Here is a 22,376-nt window from a genome sequence, read left to right as displayed (position 1 = left end):
ACAGCAGGGTAAATAAAGTACCTAATGTCTTTCCTAAATGTCGTTCAAGCAAAACACAAGTACCTCCTATTTGACCACTATTTACTGCTGTTGTATCGAAAGATACTCGAATATACCTATTTATATCATTATCTATATTATTATTTTGTATATTCTGGAGATTGTAGGAAAAGATTTCCCAATAAATATAAATATATATATATAAATTATTATATATTTTTTAGTGTATTTAAGTGTATTTTTTAAAGAAAAATTGTATAAATATTTTAATAATATATTTATTTAGATGTGTTTACTGTATATTTAGCTACAAGTCTGTAACGTATTATCAAACTCAAATTACTTAAAACATATTTTTTTTAGAACATTTAATTTTAAACAATTTCGTACATATGTAATTTTATTGTATTTTAAACCGTACGACTGGTATAAATAAAAAACGAAAAAAACCCATTAAGTCGGATTTTATGAGCTTTTTCATATTTTTTACTTAAAGATGTAATTATCTATATATACTTATATACTATCTATAATCATTATATATACTTTTTTTTATTTATTTATCAACAAAATATTACACCTGCTTATACATATCATTTTTCAAAAATCTATCTAAAAACGTTTATGTATTTTTATTATTATTTTTGTATTTTTGACTTCAGCACCTATTTGTTAATAAGTTAAATATCTTCTTATAACAATACAAGGTGATTCTTTTATCAAACAACACTCATTATTTCAAAAAATATAGATATTTACATGTTTTTTTCACTTTTATATTTAATAGTAAAAAAAACATCAATTTTTGATTATTAAATGGCAACCTATATTAATAATTGCATAAATTAATAAAACCATTTTTTTGGTGAATTTTCACATTAAAATGTTTAACTTTGGTTGATCCGTGGGCGAGTTATAGTTGCTCAAAGATGGTTAGTTTTAGAAGGCTTTTAGGTGTTATGCATCAGTACTAATTAACATCGTCAGAACTGTGATTTTTATTTGTAAAATCCAGTAGCTATAATAGTAATGAATTTGATATCGTCGACCCCATTGTGTAGTCGTGTAGCGGAGAGTGGTGATAATATTTGTATCTGTTACTACCTGCCATAGCTTATTGTCAAATGTTATATAATTATAATTAATTGGACTAATATTACTAATTAATACTACTTATCAGTTATCTATTGACACTATCTATTTACACTCAATAAACACTTCCCAAAACTACCCAACTTTGAGAAACTTATCTCATCAACAGATTAACGAAAAATGAAAATTTGAATGTGATAATCCATAAAAAAAATAGCCTCACATGATATTTTTAGTACTTATAGATTGTTATTTTAAAATCAAAAGTTGATAGTGGCTTACATAATAAATATAAGGGTGAAAATATAAAAGAGTTCTACAATTCTAGAACAGTACGGATCTTAAATTTTGAAAAAAGTCAATACTTTTTGAAATAATAAATGTTATTTGCTAAAAGAATCACTCTGTATACAATTACTCAAATAAACTAATAAAAACTGCTATAATATTTTTTTTAAATTATATTTAAAACAGGTAGGTACTGGATAGTGGATACTTCTCTGTTGTACATTATAGGTAGATATCGAAGGAGTCACTTTCATGGGTGTATTAAATTTAAGTTCTGTGTACCTATATCATTGAATACGAAAAATGATTTCAGGTGGATATCAACCTATATTGCTATAAGTATACTTCACAATGCATTTTTTTTGTGTGCTATTAATATTATATAGGTACCTACGAAGTACCTATACTTTAATATTAATATTACAGTGGGTTAATTTAATTTTTGCAAAAATATAATATCTAGTATTTGTTATATTATTAGTTTAATTATATTAGCATATTTACACTGTATGGTATTTATTTTTATTTAGTGTAAAACTGTAAACATTTAAATTGTCTATGATTAGGTATATTTTATTTTAATATGAAAATGGTATTCATATTTCATACAATAGATATACATGTAAAATAATATTTTTAGTAGGTATAGGTAATATTCTAATAATAAATACATATTTGAAGAGGTTATGTTTAATTGTATGCATAAAAATAATGTTTTCACATTAGTTGTACAAAATGTTGTACAAGTACCGTAGAACTCCGATTATTCGGACTAACTAATGTCAAGGGTGGTCCGGATAAGCAAATATCCAGATGATTGACATATGACATATCAAAGGTTATATAATTGTATGAATATAATGTATGTATGTATTTATTATAAATATGTATGTACCTAATATAATTTAAAATTCATTAACATAAACAAATATTTTTATTAAAATATTTAACTGAAACAAAATAAGCTTTAATTATATTATGTGACATATTTTGAAACTATAAAAAGCCGTCTTTTTCTTTTTTTTCTCGTATGGTTAATTGGACGTCCGGTTGATTGGAGTTCGGATAATCGGAATTCTACTGTACTAGGATGTTCCAAGAAAATTTTTTTCGGCTTCATGAAAAAAAAATGTCTAGAGTCCCGTGAAAAAATCTGTCCTGAGCCCTACAAAACCTTCCGCCAGCTCTGAGCCATGACTTACCAGTTTTCGGCGTTTGTGAAATTTAAAATGATAAGATAACTGGCAACTATTAAACAAATGTAAACTTTATTTAACAAAAACAGTCACGGTTGCTCCCGGTTATTGTCTATTATGTTAAATCGATAACTCGTGTTACTGTTCGAGTTCGTACGTATCGTTGGTATGTAAAACGCATTAATTTAATTACAGTGAACAGGTATAGTTGGTGAATGGTAGGTTCTCATCTCATTATTCAAAACGCCTAAGACTATTCGACGACTAAACCGACAAGACTACTATGCTATCGTTACTATTTTCACTATAAAATGGATAAAAATAACATAATATACTTCAAAGAAACGAAAAATACGATTCTTCCTTGTTTATTTAATTTTATTACCAACGCAAACAGTTTTTGTTGTGTAAGTATTATGTTATTTAATTTACCTAATACCTTGTACTTGTATACTGTAAAGTATTATTAAAGGAAAAAAAATGTTTCATATAATGCAATATTGTAGATTTGTTTGAATGAATTATTAACAAAATAAAAATTGATATTGTGTATTTTCGCTGCAGTTGTTATAATATAAAATAAGGTTTTTTTGCTTTAGCAAATTCCATAATGGAAATATCTCCTATAAAGTAATATTGTAGATTTGACGTTGTTTTGCTTAGGTATTTATTATAGCAGATGGAAAATGTTAAAATAAATAATTAAATAGGTGTAAAAAATGTATGGAGCCATCAGAATGAAACTGTTCCTATTTATTTTAATATTTAATTTGCAAACACGTCCTGAAATTCAATTTAAACTAATGGATCCACCTTTAGAAGTGAAATCCATACCTACTAATTATAGTACAAAAATGAAAAAGAGAACAACAACTATAGCAAAAAAAAAAAAAACTCTCCACGCGTAACTAAATATAGTTATAGTTAATAATATTTTTTTTCTATAGTAATATTAGTAATACAATAATAATGATGTACCTACCTATACTAATACAATTTTTTTTTTTTTGAATAATTATATATTTTTAAATCTTATTTCCATATAATTAAAATGTTATTTTACCAAAAAAAAAAAAAACTGATAATTTAACATTTTTAATGCATGCATCAATTTCGTTGTATTTGAGTGCATACAGTTCCAAGCCCTGCTGAATGCTGATAAACCTAAATCTATATTATTTACATGTAAACATAATAAACATATGATGTCATTATACAATGAATTATTTTTAATCGCTTTATTTATTATTTTTTATTGCTCAAGAAGTCTATAACTATGAAACATAACATAGATTTGAGCATCCTATTTGTTACTGGAATAATCGAAGAATTAGAAGCGAATAGTAAATCAATTTTTAAACAAAATTTAAAAGGTGATTTCTATAACGTCATCAATTATAAACGCAATACAATGAACAAGGAACAGCAAAAGTATAAGCAAATTAAACATGACATTCAGATGAAGATTGAAAAAAAAAATCAAATTGAACATTACTTCAACGCCGTAGATCGACAATTACAGTTTGTCATGAAAAAAAAAATGTTTGTACATTTCATTTTAATATAACCAATTTAAATATTATATTTAATACCTTATAAATATTTTATTATTAGAAAATAGAAGGTACCTACCTGGTATTATTATGTATAATACCTTATAAATTATAATAAATTAATAACTTTACCTAATTAAGATTATACTTCTTACTTACTAACACTTCAGTACTTGCATGTTCTCATGTGCTTTAATTATATACCTACGACCTACCTAAGCCCCTATAGCTGATACCTATAATTTTTTTTAGAATGAAATCAGAAGCAATTATTGTTGCGGCAATGAAAGAACATGAACATACAATTGTGAATTTACAATTAGATGCAAAAAGTATATTATCAGAAATTGAATCAAATGCAAAAAATAACGAAATTAATAAAAATATTCGTATGCAAATTAGGTAAATTTAGTCCTGGCTGGGCTTATACTCATACTCATACTCGTATTTAAAATGTTCAAATAATAACAATAAAAGTATTAATTTAAAAACAATACATTTTATCTTAAAAAAAATCTATGATTTTATTGGGCAATAAATAATAAACATATCAAATTTTATGTGAAAACAAAGTTAAGTAAACCAAATTGGGAGGGCTAAATCGATTTATAATCCTTTAATTTTAAAATACTGTTTATTTTTGTTTTTAAGTATCATTATTATTATTGTTGAGTTGTGTTTCATCAAGTAGGCAGTAGTAATAAGAGTAACAATGTAACATATAAAGATCAAATTACCTAAGTAGTATATATTATTATGTTATCAATTAATTATAGGTTAAAGGTTGTCATTTAAATTGAACAAGATTTATTATTATGTGTTAGGAACGACTTAAAAATCAGAAAAGCTTTAATAGTGCATACATACGATACCGAGATGATGACAAAATACAATAACGTGAATGGATTTAATTCAAAAATAAAAAAAAATGAAGATACTATTTTTCAATTGCAAGTATGTAGATAATAGGTAGTACTTATAAATTAATATATATTATCTATATAGGTGTCAGCCAACAGGTACAAATTGTACAAATGTATAGTTTATAATAAAGTATAGTATAGTATATAATGGATCCAAGTAAAAAAATTAGAACCAATATAATATCAAGTTGCAATAATGTTAAAATTACTGGTATAGTAGTAGGTACATGTTAACCTGGTTATCTCTACAAAGCCACCTACAGCAAACACTGCTAAATTTTTATTAAATTAATATTAAAATACTTAAAAAATACATTACAAAAAAAAAAAAAAATGAAAATAATGTTCAATTATTGCTGATGTTGATTGTTGAATAGAATATTAGATTGCTTTTTGGACATTGACAATTGACTTAATAGAAAATAGTTAATTGAGCATCATAATATTTTTGTTTAGGGTTAACATTTCAATGTAATTCAACTATTATTAATACTATTCAAAGACTTTGCAAAGGGGTGCAAGGGGGTGCACTGGCCTTTCATAAAAAAAAAAAAAAAATTGAATGATATTTATAATATTATATAATATGTAATAGACAGGCGCGTACACAAAAAAATATTTTGGGGGGGGTTTTGGTTTTAAATTTTTATTCTTATATAATCTAACCTAAGGTTATAAATAATAAAACTTATTTCCTGAAATTTCGGGGGGGGGGGGGGTTTGAACCCCTAAAACCCCCCCTTGTGTACGCCCCTGGTAATAGAATTAGAAAACAATGTATACAATGCACAATGCATTGATAAAAATTCTGGTGGCGCTTATGATACCATTATTATACCTACCTTAATATTTATTATACATGGTATACATTCAGTTACTATAGTTTAGTGTTAGTATAAAAAGTATGCTGGAGTAAAATTAACTTAGCTAAGATTAGAAAAGAGTATTACAATTGATTACTCTTGATGGTTTGGAATTAATTATTTTTATTTTTAGGAATCCATTTCTTACCAAATGCCATTTTATAATAATGTGGTGATTGAAAAAGAAGAGGAAAATGATAGAATTTGGCATTCAAAATTACATGAAATACAGCGTAAAATAGCTGCTCGAAAAATACAAATGCATTTCAGAAGATACTTAAACTACATTAAGACTCGCGATATTAAGAAAAATAAAAAAGGACAACACAAAAAACCCAACCGAAAATAAAAAACATTTAAATTTACTATCATTTTAAATCTAGATATTTTGAAAACAACACTCTTTCACTTTTCTGAGGAAATCAAAATTGAGTTTTCATGACGGATTTAAATTTAAAATTGTTAACTAAATATCTAATAAGTTTTAGTGTTTAATTTTCTCAATTTTCAATTAGTTTTTCATTAATTCACAAGAAACATTAAAGAATTCTTTTTAATTTAATATTATATAATATGTGCTAATTTAGTATTGAGTTATTGCACGTAAGACTCAATAGATTTGTTTTAATACAATACATTTTTTGGTTATTACTTATTACAAATACACGCTAAGAAGATAGAATATATCACAACTTGAAAGTCTGACTTAATTTATAGCTGTACTCAATACATTTTTATATCAATAATAAAAAATAAATAATAATATTAATAATTTCAAAATAAATTTAATTTAATAGTTTTATTGTTATAACAGATTATTATTTATAATATTAGGACATTTCTCTTTCAGCAATTTTTTAGTTGTGAAAATAGGAATATATTTTTTTAGTGAATTTGTCTAATAATATTTTCATAAAATCTGAAAAAAAAACAATCATTATAAATTAGTTATAAATTTATAATACAATATTATTTGATATACTTACTAAATAATAAAAATAAGCCCCCAACAGTTGATGTTATTGCAATAATCAAATGAAACATAGTAATTTTATTTTCAGTGATGATAAATTTGAGTGCATTTATATCGTATTGAAAATATATACCAGGCATACCATGACTTCCTAAAATTTAAATCTTAAATTAGTTATAGAGATTATGTATCTATAAATAAAAGACTTATAAAAGATAAACAATTTCCCATAGGTTGGATAATATAAAAATATTTTTAATCACAATTTAGTTTTTTATTAAAAAAATTTTATTTCAGTGATTATTTATAATAAAAGAGGTTGATTACATTTTTTTTTAAACCCCAAGTATTAATATTTAACACCAGACTTTTTGTACAATAATGAGTATAAGAACTAAATTTCAAAAAATATGAAAAGATTGTCAAAGATATATAATATCCTTAACTTTTTAAATGTGTATAAACTGTAAATTTATTTTTATTATTTTTATCTTAATATAAAACAATTGAAATATCATAAATTATAGATACTAACAAATTTAGTATTGTATTCAATATTCAGAAAATGATAAATTTATGTGACCAATATTTTGATTATCTTAGATTGAAAATAGCTTACAATAAAAAAAATGTTAACATATTTTAAAGCTATATTTAAATTTTTTTATTTATGGTATGCTTCAATATTTTGTCAAAATTACAAAAATAAATATAAATTAAAGAACAGACAAATAATATAATATAATATGGAATTCTAAATCAAGTGAAGAAAAATAAGAATTTACAAATACAAAAATCTAGACCCTAATAATATTATACTAACCAACGTTATGATCAATTACTCTTTGTATGTCTTTTGCTGAATATTGATATGTTTTTATTTCATTTGAATGTGATTTAACATCTGTAGCTACCACATCTATGAAATATTTATAGGAAACAGCATCTATATCAAATGCAATAATTATCAATGAATTAATCTGAAGAAAATTATACAAAAACTTGTTTCAATTTAAAACAGTTTATATTTCTTACTTTCATTTGTTTCATGCAATTCTCCTTCTAATGGATATATTATTCCTTTAGTTGGAATACCAAATGAAAATTGATTTATTCGATGAGAAAAATTAGTAGCCCCTGATCCAAAAAATGGACCAGTAAGATGCACATGACCACCTGGAACTATTAGAGATTTCCCAGGAGTTATATGGAAATTGCCTATAACTTTATTCAGAATTAATGACCCATGTATGCGACATGCATCAGGTAAAGTATTTGGTTTTTCTGTTCTGAAAAAAAAAAAAGTAATAATTTTCTTGCTTACTAAATACATAAAAATATTAAGTAAAATAAATAGTAAATTATGAGCAATATAATATTTAATTATTTTTAGCTTTTTTTTAGTAAAACATAATATTAGAAAAATATTGATTTTCTCGATACGACCCAAGTGCAACATAATATGTTTACTTGCAGTAGAACTAACCTTATGTTGTTATGAATTAATTTTGAATATTTGTTTGTATGGTGGCTTTATATAGTATTTAAATAGCAATATATGAACATATGTAAATAGTATTTTTTTTTTTTTTTACCTTATATTTTCATAGCATGTATACAAATTAAAATATCATAAAAAGAAGTGAACATATAAAACCAAAAGCGTCAAATGCTCTTAAGTCAAAGTTAAGTTCATATAAGTATCTTAAAGTTTGATTATAGGTTAATTCATTATATTGTAGCCTTTATAATGACTATCAGATATAAGTACATACTTAGAACTTTTGTTGATAGTCTTTTGTGAATATTTATTACAGTATTTTTTCAAACTTAATGAAAACTCAATAAAAAAACAAAGAAAGTAAGGAGCAACACATTGATGGCATTTTCTATTATTATAAATTTAAATTCAAAAAAAATAAATAGAATGTGACATTAAAAGGTAAATAAAATGTTATTGATCCCAAAATATTTTTCAATTAATCACCTGATACCTACTAAATACTATCTAATAATTATTTATATCTGATGAATATCAGATATTTATTTATCATAATAAATGAAACAAAAAATTAATATTTTGAGCGAAGGGAAAATATTTTTTACTTAATTATATTTACAATATTATCAAAAATCTGCTTGAGTAGTATAACTATGAATAGTTTTAACAATATGTCATTAAATATTATATAATTATCATTAAAAAAATAATATACAATTTAAAAACAGTTTATACACTAGTATAATATTATATTATGCACTTATTTTACAAATTTTTCAATAATAATTAGTGATGATTAAAATTGTTTTCATATTTCATGTTATGATTATGAAAATAGTATTTTAATCACTAATGCCAAGATTAAAAAATTGATAAATTTAGTGATTCAATAAAATGTAATGGGCCACTAAGTCATTTTAAAAGGATAATTACCTCGCTATTGATTGATTTAACATTTAGTAGTTGTTTATATGATTTAGCATAACTATTATTGTAATATTTTTATACTATCAATATATTTTTAACTTACCTAACAGAAATTTTATTTTTTAATGTATTATAATCGTCAGACATCCATAAAATGTCTTTCATTGAATGATATTCTTCTCTTAAATATGCATTAAATTCACGCATTTTATCAAAATGCTGTTGCTGTTCTTTTGTCATTTCCCACCAAGTATCATCAGTTTTTAATTCTCCAAATAACATCATATTTTGTCCTGTTGTATCAACAATATCAGCACCTATACCTAAAAAAATTACATAACATTAATCAAAAACAATAATATATTTTAAAAACAACAAAAACTTACTGTCACAATTAGATGCAACTGTAATATCTATGTTTATTGGAAGTTTAGATTCATAATCTGTGTCTGGTACAAATCTGTATATATAATGTTCTTGTAAAAAATATTGTATTTCAGAAATTAATAACCATAATCCAAATATAGAAATCAAAACTGTCACTGAAAATCATATAATAGTACAATAAGTTTTTAAAAAAAAAAATAAAAATTATAGGTAAGTAGTTTAGTTCTATTACAATCGTCTATCTACAAAATAGAAAATATTAAATAAATATGTCTATCAAATGTCAAAAACGCTAGTGGAAAATACTAAATAAATGTACTAGGTATATTTTCTGATAATGAAGATCAAAAAATTAGTTTGTTTCAATTACCCAATTATTTAAGCAAATAAATTCTTTTTATGATCTTACGTATAATATTACTGTAAGTAGATGGTTCATAAATTTCTTCTTGAACCTTAGGGAATGAATCCAATTCTTTCACAATATTAAGTGCTAATTTTTTTCCTCTGTATCTCAACATTTCTATAATCTACAACAAAATAATATTCATACAAAATTCATTATGTTTTGTAGCATATAATACTTATACGTAGTTATTAAAATATTAACAGTGAATATGTTGCTGTTATTTTAACAATAAACCAAAGGAAATAGGTAGTTATTTAATGGAAACAAATAACATACACCAAATATTTTGTTATGGCAGGTATATAAATATTTGAAATAAAAACAATTAGAAACTGCTTTAATCAATTATTCTTTTATAAAATTGGGTAAACTTACTTATGATGATATTTAAATATTATCAGCTTAATTCCTATAGCTAGGAAGTTGGATGTGCTTCCTTTATGTAACAAATGGAACAATAATAATACAACACTAGTAATATAATTAATATCTACAAATACTTAGAAAATAGCAATACACTTTTAGCAACATTTTAAGTAAATGCTACATTAACACAATTGTTAAAATTACCACATAGCAAAAACTGAAATTGGATATTATTATTGAATATTATATTATTATCCATATGTGTTAGAAAAGAAAAATAGAAATAGTATAAAGTATTAAAGTGTAACAGGGGAACTCGAGAGACTGTTATTTTTGTTATCATCGTCTACGTGTTATCATTTATTAACAATATAATATTGTTTTGTTTTATTCTGTATTTGTATCGATCACCACGAAATAAAATATTATGCCACGATATTTTATCTACGTCATGATTCGTACTATCACACATAAATGCACAATATTGTTGAATTGTGTGTTGTAGTTGTTTACTTAAGTCCGAAATCGTATGATAAATGATTATATTTTCCCTGTATCGTATTATATAATTTTTACTCGAAATTAATAGTAGTTGGTACCTACAAAAATACAAAACTATGATTAATTGCATTATGCCTATAATTACCTACAATAGTTATAATTTTGTCTTATAAAGTTATAACACTTCATAGACTTATAAATCTATGTAGTACTTATCTGTCTATAATGTTCTACGCGTTTGACATATCTGTTTACTGATACACTATGATGAAAAATTAAAAACTGGAAACTAGCTAAACCGTATAGTTTAAGTGTCGAGTGTATTTAATCGTTGAATAGGTCACTGTAATGAATGCGTTAAATTTAAATTCAATAATAAATCGTTATTTATCATCATTCATCAACATCACCTTAAACCTACTACTTACTAACGATTCAAACTTAATAAAACAAAAACTTTGCTTAAGTACTTTTCCAATATTTTTAAGTAGGTACCAGCTAACCTACTCACTAATTTAAGATTAACAAACCATTCAAATTATATGTAGATTGTAGACATGTAGTCATGTCAAAGTAAATTCCATAAAACAAATTATTTTCGTTCTGTTTCATAGGTACCTCCTACTATCTATAGCAGTGTATCACGTTCATTTATTGCTCATTATATTGTAGTAAAATATAGATTATGTATGAGACAAGACAATCACATTTGGTACCTATTTTAAAACTATAATCAGTATATTATTCATCGCCCATCGCTTTACTCAAAATCTAAAATAAATTTATGACTTGAGATTTATGATATAATAAACCTACTAATTTAAACTTTTAAAAATCTAAGACATAATTCTCCCAAAAATATACGAATAAGGATTTTTGTACTAACATTATAATTTATAAGGAAGTACTAATCTATCCAAAAGTCAGAATAGGTACTGATTACTGAACCTCTTCGCCAATTGTATATAATAGAATACAGCAGTTGATTTTAATAAAAAATTCTAAAACAAAGTTAAATGATTGTAAATTTACCTAATTGGCCAAAAATAATAATTACAATTTTAAAATAGTAAAATAAATAGGTCTATATATTCCCGTGGTAATTTATATTATGTGTTATTATAAATTATAATTCATTATTAAAAAATAATTAATTAATTTTATTTAAAAAAAAATCGATTTATTAAAAAAATTAAAATGAGCGATAAATGCAAGAATCAAATAAAAATGGATATGACTAACGAAACAATTGAGAACACTTTAAAAAATCTACGATTACAATTATCGTTATTAGAACAACAGAATTCAAAAATCAAATTGAAATTAGATGAACAAGTATGTGTTGATTAAAAACTGTTCAACTATAATTATTATACGTAGGTACCAGCTATTATACATAATACAATTTTTGTAATTTATAGATTCATAAAGGTTTAGCAATGACAAAATTGTTACAAAAAAAGGTTTGTTACAAAAATTTGTTGTCACTTATAGAACATTATTCATAATATGTATATTAATTATTATGTTCACATATTTTTATAGAAACCTTTTAATCGAACAAAATCTGGTGAAATTATATTTCCCGGGAAAAAGGAAATGGTATAAAAAAAAATTATAAGATACTATTTATATACCTACGTATTTATTTCTATACACCATTAAATAACATATTAAGTAAAATATATTATATTGTGATTATTTATTTTTTATTGAGGAATTTAAACTAGATGTAATGACAAGAGAAATTTTGAAGTTAAGAACACTATTAAACGGCTTGAAAAAAGACCGCAATCAGCTAAATTTAATTGAAAACAATAATAAAACCAATTCTAACTGTTTTGTATGTGTACATTTACCTAATTAGGTATCTAATTCAAATATTATTGTTTAAAAATGATTCTAATTTTTTCTAGGAGGTTAATAATGAAGATAATATAAATAAAAAGTTAAGCGAAGAACTATGCGAACAATACAACACAATGAAAGATAAATTTGAGTAAATTGTGTTTAACCTAATACAATTTCTCTTTATTATTATAAACTTTTTTTTTTTTTTTAAAGTAAAATTGTGATAGAAATATCAAAGTACCGGGTACTATTAGACACTAAGACAGAAGAAATGAACAACAATAATGCACTATTAACAAAAACTCAAGAAGAATTTCATAATGCAGTCACGAAATTAGCACAGATAGAATTGGTAGGTTATTAATAAACAGTTTAACTATCGAAATACATTAATACCAGTAATACTTATTGATATTTTTTAATAAAAATATAAAAATTAACTTTAGTACACTCAGGGTAATGTGGAAAACGCGCGAAAAGAATTTAAAATAGTCAATGATCGCCTGGAAGGTTTGAAATCGGAGGCCGAACATCAAATTAACGAGTTAAACGCTACAAATGAATCGGTTCGGCTTTCAAATAAAGTAAACAAATTAATAAGATATTGTAAAGTTAATCTTGTTTCTTAGTACATGAATGGTCTAAAAGAAAAAGAGTATCAAATAGTCCGATCTAATAACCTCGACAAAGAAAAGGCGAAGATGACGGCAGAATTTGAATCTGAGTTCAATCGAGTTAAAGTTAGTTGTACTAAATAATATTTATTTTACTTGTATAAAATATTTTATCAACCTGTCTTTAATTTTTCAAATTTTTTTTTTTTTTTGTTAAAAAATTCTAAATGTTAACCTATTTTGTTAAAGGAATATTTTAAAAAACGGCTAAGCCAAGTAGAATTTTTACCTGCTGCGTTACAAGCGGTTCAAAAACAAATGATCGTTGAAAAAGAACTAAGCACTTTAATTGAAAAAAATATTGAAATTCTCAGTAAAAAACTAAAAAATATTGTAATTGCGTTTTTATCATTAATTCAAATTAAATTATAAGTGTTTATTATTAATTGTTTATATATATTATAGAGCAATGACTGTAACGACTCTCTTGGCGATTCGAATCAATTATTGAAATCCAAAGTTAAAAATCTGAAGTATGTGATGAATTTAAAGCAAATAACAACTTTATTATTTATTTAGTTACTCACTCGTATAAATATTATAAAAAATCGTTTTAGAGGCATCAACCTCATGTAAAATTAAAACTCGTTGTTTCTTTTAAAATTATTTTGTAACATTGCTCATATTAATTTATACTTATGCAAACAAAAATGAATGAAATCATTTTAGTGTACCTAGAATTATATAAATAATTACTATACCTAAAATATATAAATGTTTTATTGGTGTACCTATAGGATCAAACTAGTGCAAATGGAAAATATTTTAGCAGAAAAACTTCGTTGCTGTGATGAGACAAAAACATATAAGTATCAACAAAAATCTGTGCTCAGCCAAATAAAATCCGAAACAAAGTTAAAATTAAACGATTTACGTCGTATTTTAAAAGCACCAGCACAGGAATATTTAAATACCATTGATAAACTTCAAAACCAAATATCTAAAATTGAGGCTTATTCTTGTTTTGAAAACGACCAACTAAATCTTGTAAATACTATAACATGCATCACTGTGACAAATTTTGAATTTCTAATGATATTAATTAACTTAATTGTATTATTAGATGTCTTCGATCATGCAAAAACCAATTGATGCATTGGCCAATATTTTAAAAGAAGCAATAGAACAAATCACCGCAATAGCAGGAAATCTACAGAATGTACTAATTGACTGCCCAAAACTATGTTAGTAACGCATTTGAAATTAAAATCAAGTTCAATTAATGACTAAAAACAAAAAAACAGCGTAGTTAACTTTTTGTATTAATGTATTCAGATATCTACTGCAATCAATAGATAATTTTGAAAAATTTTCCGTCAATAATAAATGAGGAGTACCGACTTTTAATAATATTATAATTGAAGAGATTTAGTTGGCTCCCGGTTGCAAGTGTTTTATTTCTGAAAGCTGAGAGTAATTTCTGAATTATGAATAACTAACTTTATGTAGAATAATATTTTTCTTATTCGTACATAATGATTTTGCATAAAATATGAAATAGATGGTAATTATATTTATAGTTTAGTACCCACTAAAGGTACTTAATACTTATTGTCTTATAATAAATATTTATAATTAGATACTGTGATAAATGATACCTAACCGATTAAGTTTATAGGGAGGAAAACGATTTAAGATAATAATATAGGTGGCTATGTACGTAATATATCTCGTCTTAATTTAAGTACCTACCAACCTACAAAATGGTAAAAAATTAATAATTTATAGCTTATAAGTCAATGTAAATTGTAGTATAAATAACCTAGTGATTTTAATTTTTTTTTTTTATTTGATTGTGTATATTTGTGTGTACAAAATAATAGTAGGTACCTATGTATATAATATACCTAATGGTGAAAAGTTTCTAAGTCTCTTAAACTTAAAATAAATAAACATTTTTATTATATTAAAATATAATAACTACCTATTAACTAATATCGTAACGACGTATGACGGAGAATCATTTTTTTCGTATAAATACCTAGGTATGTTATTTTGTTCAAAACTTTAATTTCAAATACCGTGTTAAAAAATTGTGCTGTTATACTTATATTCTAATTACTGAATTTATATTATTATAATTAGAGCAAGGACTAAAAAATCATCAAATACCTATGCATTTAAAAGTATGCACTTATGCATCAAAATATTAAACATATGCAGTTAAATATGCCCTCAAAAAAATTTATACACTAAAGTGTAAAGAATTTATAAAAATAAATGTTACAAAATTATACCCACCGTATATATGACTATAAAAGCAATCAAAAATACAAAATAAAACACCTTAAGAAATATAAACGTAGCTCGTAGTAGTATACTGATAGTCGATGGACCATCTCCGCTCAGTATCGTTTTTCATTTTAAATGATTTATTATGATTGATTTACAATTTAATGCATCCATTACAATGACCTGCTATAAATTTATCTCCTTTATATATAGGTATCTATATTTCTTTTAATGCTCGGTGGGGAAGATTGGTGCGGTTATTTTACTGTTCTCGGTCGTACCTAACTTGTAACGATGAACATTATCATTTATTATTATTAATATTTATTACTAAACACCCACTGCCGTCTGCCAGTGTTGGTTTGGTCATCCCTGGTCTAGACGAACCGCACGTGTCCTCCACGGGTGATCCCCGAACCGCAGACGACAGACGCCAGACGGTAGACACCCATAAATTAGATCGCACTGTGCGGGTTCGATTGTAAGAAAAAACGCGATTGCGGTTGTGCGTAACCGCGTATCGATGTTTTTTTTTCAGTCGTTGACGGATTACAATAATTCAACCCGACAGTAATCATCGCGATTCATTTTAAATTACAATTTATAGGTATACCTATACACCTATTTATTTACCTATCCGATATATTGCGTGAAATAATTTGCGCACCGTCGCCAACAAACGTAACCGGAAGCCGGCGGGCGGGCAGTCGCGAACATCGGAATAACGGACGTTTCCGAGTGCAGCTAACGATAACGGGAATCACAGTGATAAGCATTAGGTAATGATTATGCGATAATTAATTTCTTGAATAATAATATTATTGTTTACAATTTTATAATATTTTATTATTTACATACTTTACGACGTCTGTGTTAAAATACTGTTACCGGTTACTGTTACCATTTTTTTTAATACGTAATCATATTAAATCAGAAATTCTGATCGATTATTCACAAATTCGCAATGAATTCAACCTCAAATCTACTCACTAAAAACCTAAAACCGTTACCAATTCGCAATCCATTTGGTCGAGTAAAAAAAATGGGTGTGGACATCGACAGTGTTATAAACGAAATAAAATTCGATCAAAAATTAATAAGTGTGTTTAACACGTACAACAAATACATAAATTTTCGGTTTGATTATGTTATTAGAACAAGTATCACTCAGTTACCTGATGAATTGAATCATAATGTTAAAGGTGAGTATTATTCCTAATATTTTAACTAAATAGCCTTAATGTATTGTTTATGAAACTATTGTAACTTAAATAAAAGTTAATAAAAAATTAAATTAAATTTGAATATTATTTGTTTAGGATACCTATTTATTTTCACTTTACAAGTATAAAGTTTAACTACAGTAATTATACATGTAGAGGAGCGAATTAGGGTTTCAGACCAATTCGTTATATAGAAAACTAATAGCTCTTATAATTGGTCACAATTTTACTGTATTTTTCATAATAATAGTCAATAATTAAAATTTAAATCCTTTCTCCTAAACTAATATTATAGTATTTATTAAATGCATTACCTAATTTACTTTTTCTTAATTAAAATTAAATACCATCCTTAAAGTCTAGAATGTAGAATCAATTATTAATTGTTTTATTATATTAATATATTATCTAATTGAGATCATTGTTTTCTTGTATAAGATGATTTACATAATATATAATACAACAACCACAACTGTTTTTTAATATCTTAAATAGTTTTATAATTTAAAATATATTATACTTATATTAAGTTTTTATTATTAATATTAACTTTTGCTATCTTGTTTTGCAATGCTCACTATAACTCATATTTACTTTGAGGATTGCAACCATGGTCTCATTAATTTGTTAATTATTAATTTATGTATTATACATAACTAATCAAATTTTCTCAGTTGCACAATTACCTTATCTACCTATTTCTGCACATTTTATAATGTAAATATATTAATTTTGTTTTATAATTTGCAATTTTACATTAATAATTTTTTATTAACATAGTTGTTGAACCAACATGGGTCTTCAACATTTTAATTTACAATGTTATTAAACTATTAAAGTTTTTAACAAAACCCTCTGAGAACCATAAAATTGAAAAAAAAAATTTAATGTTGGTGAAATAAAGTTATGTTGGTTTAAAAGTATATATCATATCTATATGTCAATGCTCCCCATACTAACATTATAAATATGTATAAAAATCATTGATCATTAAAAAGTTAATTATTATTGATACTTGTTTAATAAATTTCAATTGATTTAAATAAATTTTTATTTTTTAGATTCTGAATTTGATTCAAGCCAACAAATTTTAATAGATAGTATTAATAGTAACAACAGTTTAAATAATGTTACAAAACTGCGAGAAGAATTAAAAACTTTAACTACACAAGTAAATTTGAAAAGAAAAGAATTGAGTATAATAACTATTAATGAGGATGGATTAAAAAAAAATATTAAACACTTAGAAGATATAATATCAATAAAGGTGATTATGTTATAGTTTTTATCATATTATAAATAATTATTTTTATAATACGTATAATTGTATAAACGATTAAGTTTTAAATTATTTTAGAAAAATGTTATTAGCGAAACTGCCAGCTATGCAGAAATTAGATGTAATGCAAAAGAAAAAATTCAAAAAGAGTACAATAGAATAAACAAAAAATATATTAAAATTTTAAGTCAGTTAAATAAGTCAAATAAAATGACAAAATCAAATAACGGCAATGAAACTAGTAAAGATATGGATTATGGAGAGCGAACAAACAATAGGCTATTACGATATGAAGATAAAATTAAAAAAATGGATGATATTATAAAAATAGCCAGTGATAGTGCAGAGAAGTATTTTAATATATTATAAATTGTAAATTATAAATTTTTCTCTAAAAATACTAATGAATGTTTTATTTTAGATTATTGCAATATCAAATTGCTTTACAGACTTCTAATAATCGCTTAAAAATATTTAATGAGCAATTAAATAACCAAATAAAAAATAAACAAGAAGTTTCAACATTATTAATACAAAACGAAAAGAGAATTAATCAATTGAAAACTAATTTATCTAATTTGGGAGTAAGTAAAAAAACATGTATTTTATTTTTATGTAATTAATTTAAAAATATTTTATGCAATTTTAGGTTTTATCAAGCATAGAAAAAAGTAGAGTCAATATATCATCAAATTTAATTGGAAATGATAATTTAAAAAAAGAATTTTTGGATTTACAAAATATGAGAAATGAAATTTTAAGCTCACGTCCTAGAGGAATGTTTAATCCTAAATATCAAAAGGTTTTTATTTGTAATAATATTTTATAAACTTGAAAAATGGTTTAATCATAATTGAATTAAAAACATTGACATTAATTAATATTTAAGTATTATTAATTATTGTGTTGTAAGTCAACAACATATTGTTATTATTTGTATAAAAGCTTAAATAATTGTATTTATAATTTTACTTTTGTTTTTAGGAAAATAATGTATTTAAAGAAGATATCCGAAAGTATTTAGAAAACGATGAAGCAATTGATTCAGTAGATTATTTAATTGAATTAAAAAATAATATGTGCAATAATAATTCAAATTTATTAAATTTTATTCAAACGGTAATAATTAACATTATGATTATAATGTATACTACGGCCATCCTAAGAACGCTACTGGGCGACGACCAAAATTTGTCTGATCTTGTGCATTCCCACCACTAAATCTTCCCGAACGCTGGCCGCCAACACTGTCGCTGCTTTGCTTCTGCCCGCCTATTTGGATGAGCAAACGAGTAGCGTTCTTAGAGTGGCCGTAGTATAGTACCAGTATTATATAGCACCACTAAAGTATTTTTTAAAAAATTGTATAATATGCCTACATAGAAATATTATTTGTTTACAGAATTCAAATGAAACAAAAATTTTTTGGAAATGTCTATCAACATTAAGTAAAAGTGAACTGAAAAAATTGTTGGTACATTATTTCATCAAAGTTGTGGATTTAAAAGAATCTGGGCGAGAAAACGATGAAATAATATCTAAACTTGATGTGAGTTTATGTATCAATAAATTTATATTTTTTTCTTATGGAGTCCAGTTAGTTTTTATGTAGAAATATAATAAATGTAATACAATTCTAGACAATAAATGATAGACAAAGGCATACTATTGTGTCTTTAAATAACAATTATCAAGAATTCCATTTGTCAATTGAAAAAAAATTCATGGAATTAAAAAAATATTATCAAGCAAAAATTAATACGTTATTCCAACTAGTTCAAGAAGAAAATAATGCTATTACTATGTTTAAAACAAGACAAGAAATCATAGGACTAAAAAAGAAAATTATTGAATTGGAGAAGTTACAAACAGGTTAATATTATATCTATACAACCATTTACATTAATTAATTATAAAAATATAAATTATTGTAGTAAAATCTAAGGAGACTTCAGTGATGCCAGAACCTCATATTTGTTTAAATCTTCTAGAGGCATCAAAATCAGAATCTGAAACTATGTCATCTGCCAAAGTAATACACCATAAAAACAAACTGAAGATACAAAAAAATAAATCCAAATTGGTTTGACATAGATGTTAAAATAGAATATAATATATAGTTATATTTCAATTAATAAGCAGTGTCCAATTGTCCAGGCACACTTAGAATATAAACATAATTAGTAAAAATACAAAAATTATTTTGTCATCAATAATATATTATGTCTCTATTTAAAAATATAATAATTATAATGCATGACAACATTTTTATTTATTTATATTATATTTATTATCTGTGTTTGTCTTGATCATAACATTTATAGACAGAGCATGCGATATTTATGTATACAAGCTATACAATATTTGTTATTGCTATGAAATACCGGTTATTATCTACTAGTAGCCATGGTACTCACCACCCAAGGCATACTCATTTTGTTGCTCTTCGTCAATAATTTATATAATTTACGTGTACTAGTGTATGATAATTTTATTAGTTTTTATTTACTTATAAATAAATACAAATTTGTGTATTATTTATTAATTACAAATCAAATAGAACTATAATATATTATGATAAATGAGCATGTCCATACTTTGAAGTTAGCATTCGCCTTTCCTAATAAGTATAGGTAAACTTGAGCTTTAGCTTATATCTAAACTTCAATTCCTTTTCTGCTTGTGCCTAAAGTTTTATACCATAAAGAATTTGAGACTGCCCTGTAGGATTATTAGTATTATAAATATTTTGTATTTTAATTATATTACTGTATTGCAAAATTGTTTAATATATTATTTAGAATGTCCAAGGGTTATGAACTAAAACAAAAAGGTTTTGTACTATGTATTATAATATATTAATACATTTTTACTAAAATGTAAACATTTTTTAAATTGCTCACCCACAAATGTGCTTAACACAGAGTGTTCTAACTATTTACATTTTATCAAACTATTTTTTATCTTGTATTTTGTTAAATACTTTCATTATATATGAAGTTTATCTATTACCTTACACTTCCACTTTTAGTTTGTGGAATTTCTAAATCTCAATTAAAATGAAAAATTCTCAAGTACGGTATTTGATGTTGATATGGTCTTAAATACAAAATATGTAGGGAAAACATATTGTTAAGCCATGTTATTAAATTTATTCTCAGTAGATTTGTAATATAATTTATAAAATAATTATAAATGTATCTAAATTTGAATATATGACAAAAACCAAAATATTTAATTAGAGATTATTCTAAAATGCAATAAATTTGTAATGTACATAAATGCATAATTTAAGAACAAACATAAAATTACAAAATAAATCATCTTCTATTAATGTATGTATGTTCTATTTATAATATAAATTTTCCATATATATTTAATTTATTATACAATACAAGTTACATTAGTTAGAATGTTTAACTATTACATGGTTTTAAATAATTGTATTTAAAATATGATCAGAAATTATTATCAAAATCGTAAGAATGCTATTGATTGAAATTATATTTGTTACCTAATTCTACAGTACATATCAAAAAATATTTGACGAATGGTTGAAGTAAGTTTGAAATATTTGTATACATTTTTATTGTATTCAATAAGATTTAAAAAATATAGTCATATAGGTTCTGAAATTTTTCCTAATTACAATCTACTTAAAATGAAATGTAAATACTAGATACCTAGATTGGGCCAGCAATCTAATGAGAAAATCTCAGTTGGCCTTTCAAAATATAGACGGATATGAGTGTTTGTTCGTAATTTTATTTTTTCATGATAATGATAAATTATTTTAAAAATTAGTGGAAAATATATTTGAAATAAATGTTTTTTGTTATATGATTTATCTATCTTCAGATACAATTTACTAAAAAGTATGAATACAAGCTATATTGGATCAGCTTTGTCCTCAGTGGCTCAGTCCTCTAAAAATCAGTTAGTTAACCTTTCAATTTTTTTGCCATGTACCTATATATATATCTTAACATGACTATATTATGTATTTAATTTGCATTATAATACAAAATATTTTTATTTGATTACAAAATAAGTTCATAGCAAAAATAATTATTTATAAGATCTAGGTATAGTCATTAATTTTCATTTCAATTATTAATTCTCTATTTTTTTTTTTTTT

At 24.2% G+C, this 22,376-nt stretch overlaps 4 protein-coding genes across 6 annotated transcripts; 3 read left to right on the top strand and 1 right to left on the bottom strand.

Moving 5' to 3' along the window:
* The first annotated feature begins 431 nt into the window (after window positions 1–431).
* On the top strand, window positions 432–6,316 carry LOC114126620 (uncharacterized). The gene is made up of 5 exons (XM_027990613.2): window positions 432–2,983; window positions 3,844–4,118; window positions 4,382–4,531; window positions 4,954–5,083; window positions 6,049–6,316. Exons 1-5 carry the CDS (start codon window positions 2,888–2,890, stop codon window positions 6,262–6,264), a joined length of 867 nt encoding a protein of 288 aa, XP_027846414.1. The 5' UTR covers window positions 432–2,887; the 3' UTR covers window positions 6,265–6,316.
* Window positions 6,317–6,680: 364 nt separating this feature from the next.
* Window positions 6,681–10,812, bottom strand: LOC114126612 (endoplasmic reticulum-Golgi intermediate compartment protein 2). The gene is made up of 8 exons (XM_027990602.2): window positions 10,488–10,812; window positions 10,113–10,233; window positions 9,703–9,858; window positions 9,420–9,639; window positions 7,924–8,177; window positions 7,712–7,834; window positions 6,902–7,039; window positions 6,681–6,834 (listed from the first exon to the last, which is right to left on the bottom strand). The coding sequence occupies exons 2-8, from the start codon at window positions 10,222–10,224 to the stop codon at window positions 6,773–6,775; spliced, it is 1,065 nt and encodes a 354-aa protein (XP_027846403.1). The 5' UTR covers window positions 10,225–10,233; window positions 10,488–10,812; the 3' UTR covers window positions 6,681–6,772.
* Window positions 10,813–12,096: 1,284 nt separating this feature from the next.
* LOC114126615 (repetitive organellar protein-like) lies at window positions 12,097–14,866 on the top strand. 2 transcript variants are annotated; one of them, XM_027990607.2, is made up of 12 exons: window positions 12,097–12,314; window positions 12,401–12,442; window positions 12,525–12,581; window positions 12,697–12,822; window positions 12,896–12,978; window positions 13,044–13,182; window positions 13,277–13,396; window positions 13,460–13,570; window positions 13,694–13,837; window positions 13,910–13,977; window positions 14,242–14,491; window positions 14,568–14,866. In XM_027990607.2, exons 1-12 carry the CDS (start codon window positions 12,177–12,179, stop codon window positions 14,691–14,693), a joined length of 1,404 nt encoding a protein of 467 aa, XP_027846408.2. In that variant the 5' UTR covers window positions 12,097–12,176; the 3' UTR covers window positions 14,694–14,866. The 2 variants fall into 2 exon arrangements, with proteins under 2 accessions (XP_027846408.2, XP_050061915.1); XM_050205958.1 differs by lacking the exon at window positions 12,097–12,314 and having other exon boundaries at window positions 12,710–12,822; window positions 14,568–14,865.
* Window positions 14,867–16,161: 1,295 nt separating this feature from the next.
* On the top strand, window positions 16,162–20,495 carry LOC114126616 (uncharacterized). 2 transcript variants are annotated; one of them, XM_027990609.2, is made up of 9 exons: window positions 16,162–16,938; window positions 18,021–18,226; window positions 18,317–18,588; window positions 18,660–18,822; window positions 18,888–19,040; window positions 19,223–19,357; window positions 19,641–19,787; window positions 19,879–20,110; window positions 20,230–20,495. In XM_027990609.2, the coding sequence occupies exons 1-9, from the start codon at window positions 16,701–16,703 to the stop codon at window positions 20,325–20,327; spliced, it is 1,644 nt and encodes a 547-aa protein (XP_027846410.1). In that variant the 5' UTR covers window positions 16,162–16,700; the 3' UTR covers window positions 20,328–20,495. The 2 variants fall into 2 exon arrangements, with proteins under 2 accessions (XP_027846410.1, XP_027846409.1); XM_027990608.2 differs by having other exon boundaries at window positions 16,179–16,938; window positions 20,173–20,495.
* The last annotated feature ends 1,881 nt before the right edge of the window (window positions 20,496–22,376 follow it).

Source organism: Aphis gossypii, chromosome X (genome assembly GCF_020184175.1).
Source record: "Aphis gossypii isolate Hap1 chromosome X, ASM2018417v2, whole genome shotgun sequence".
Lineage (NCBI taxonomy): Eukaryota > Metazoa > Arthropoda > Insecta > Hemiptera > Aphididae > Aphis > Aphis gossypii.
Note: the sequence above shows the minus strand (reverse complement) of the source record. Positions and strands in the feature narration are given on the sequence as shown.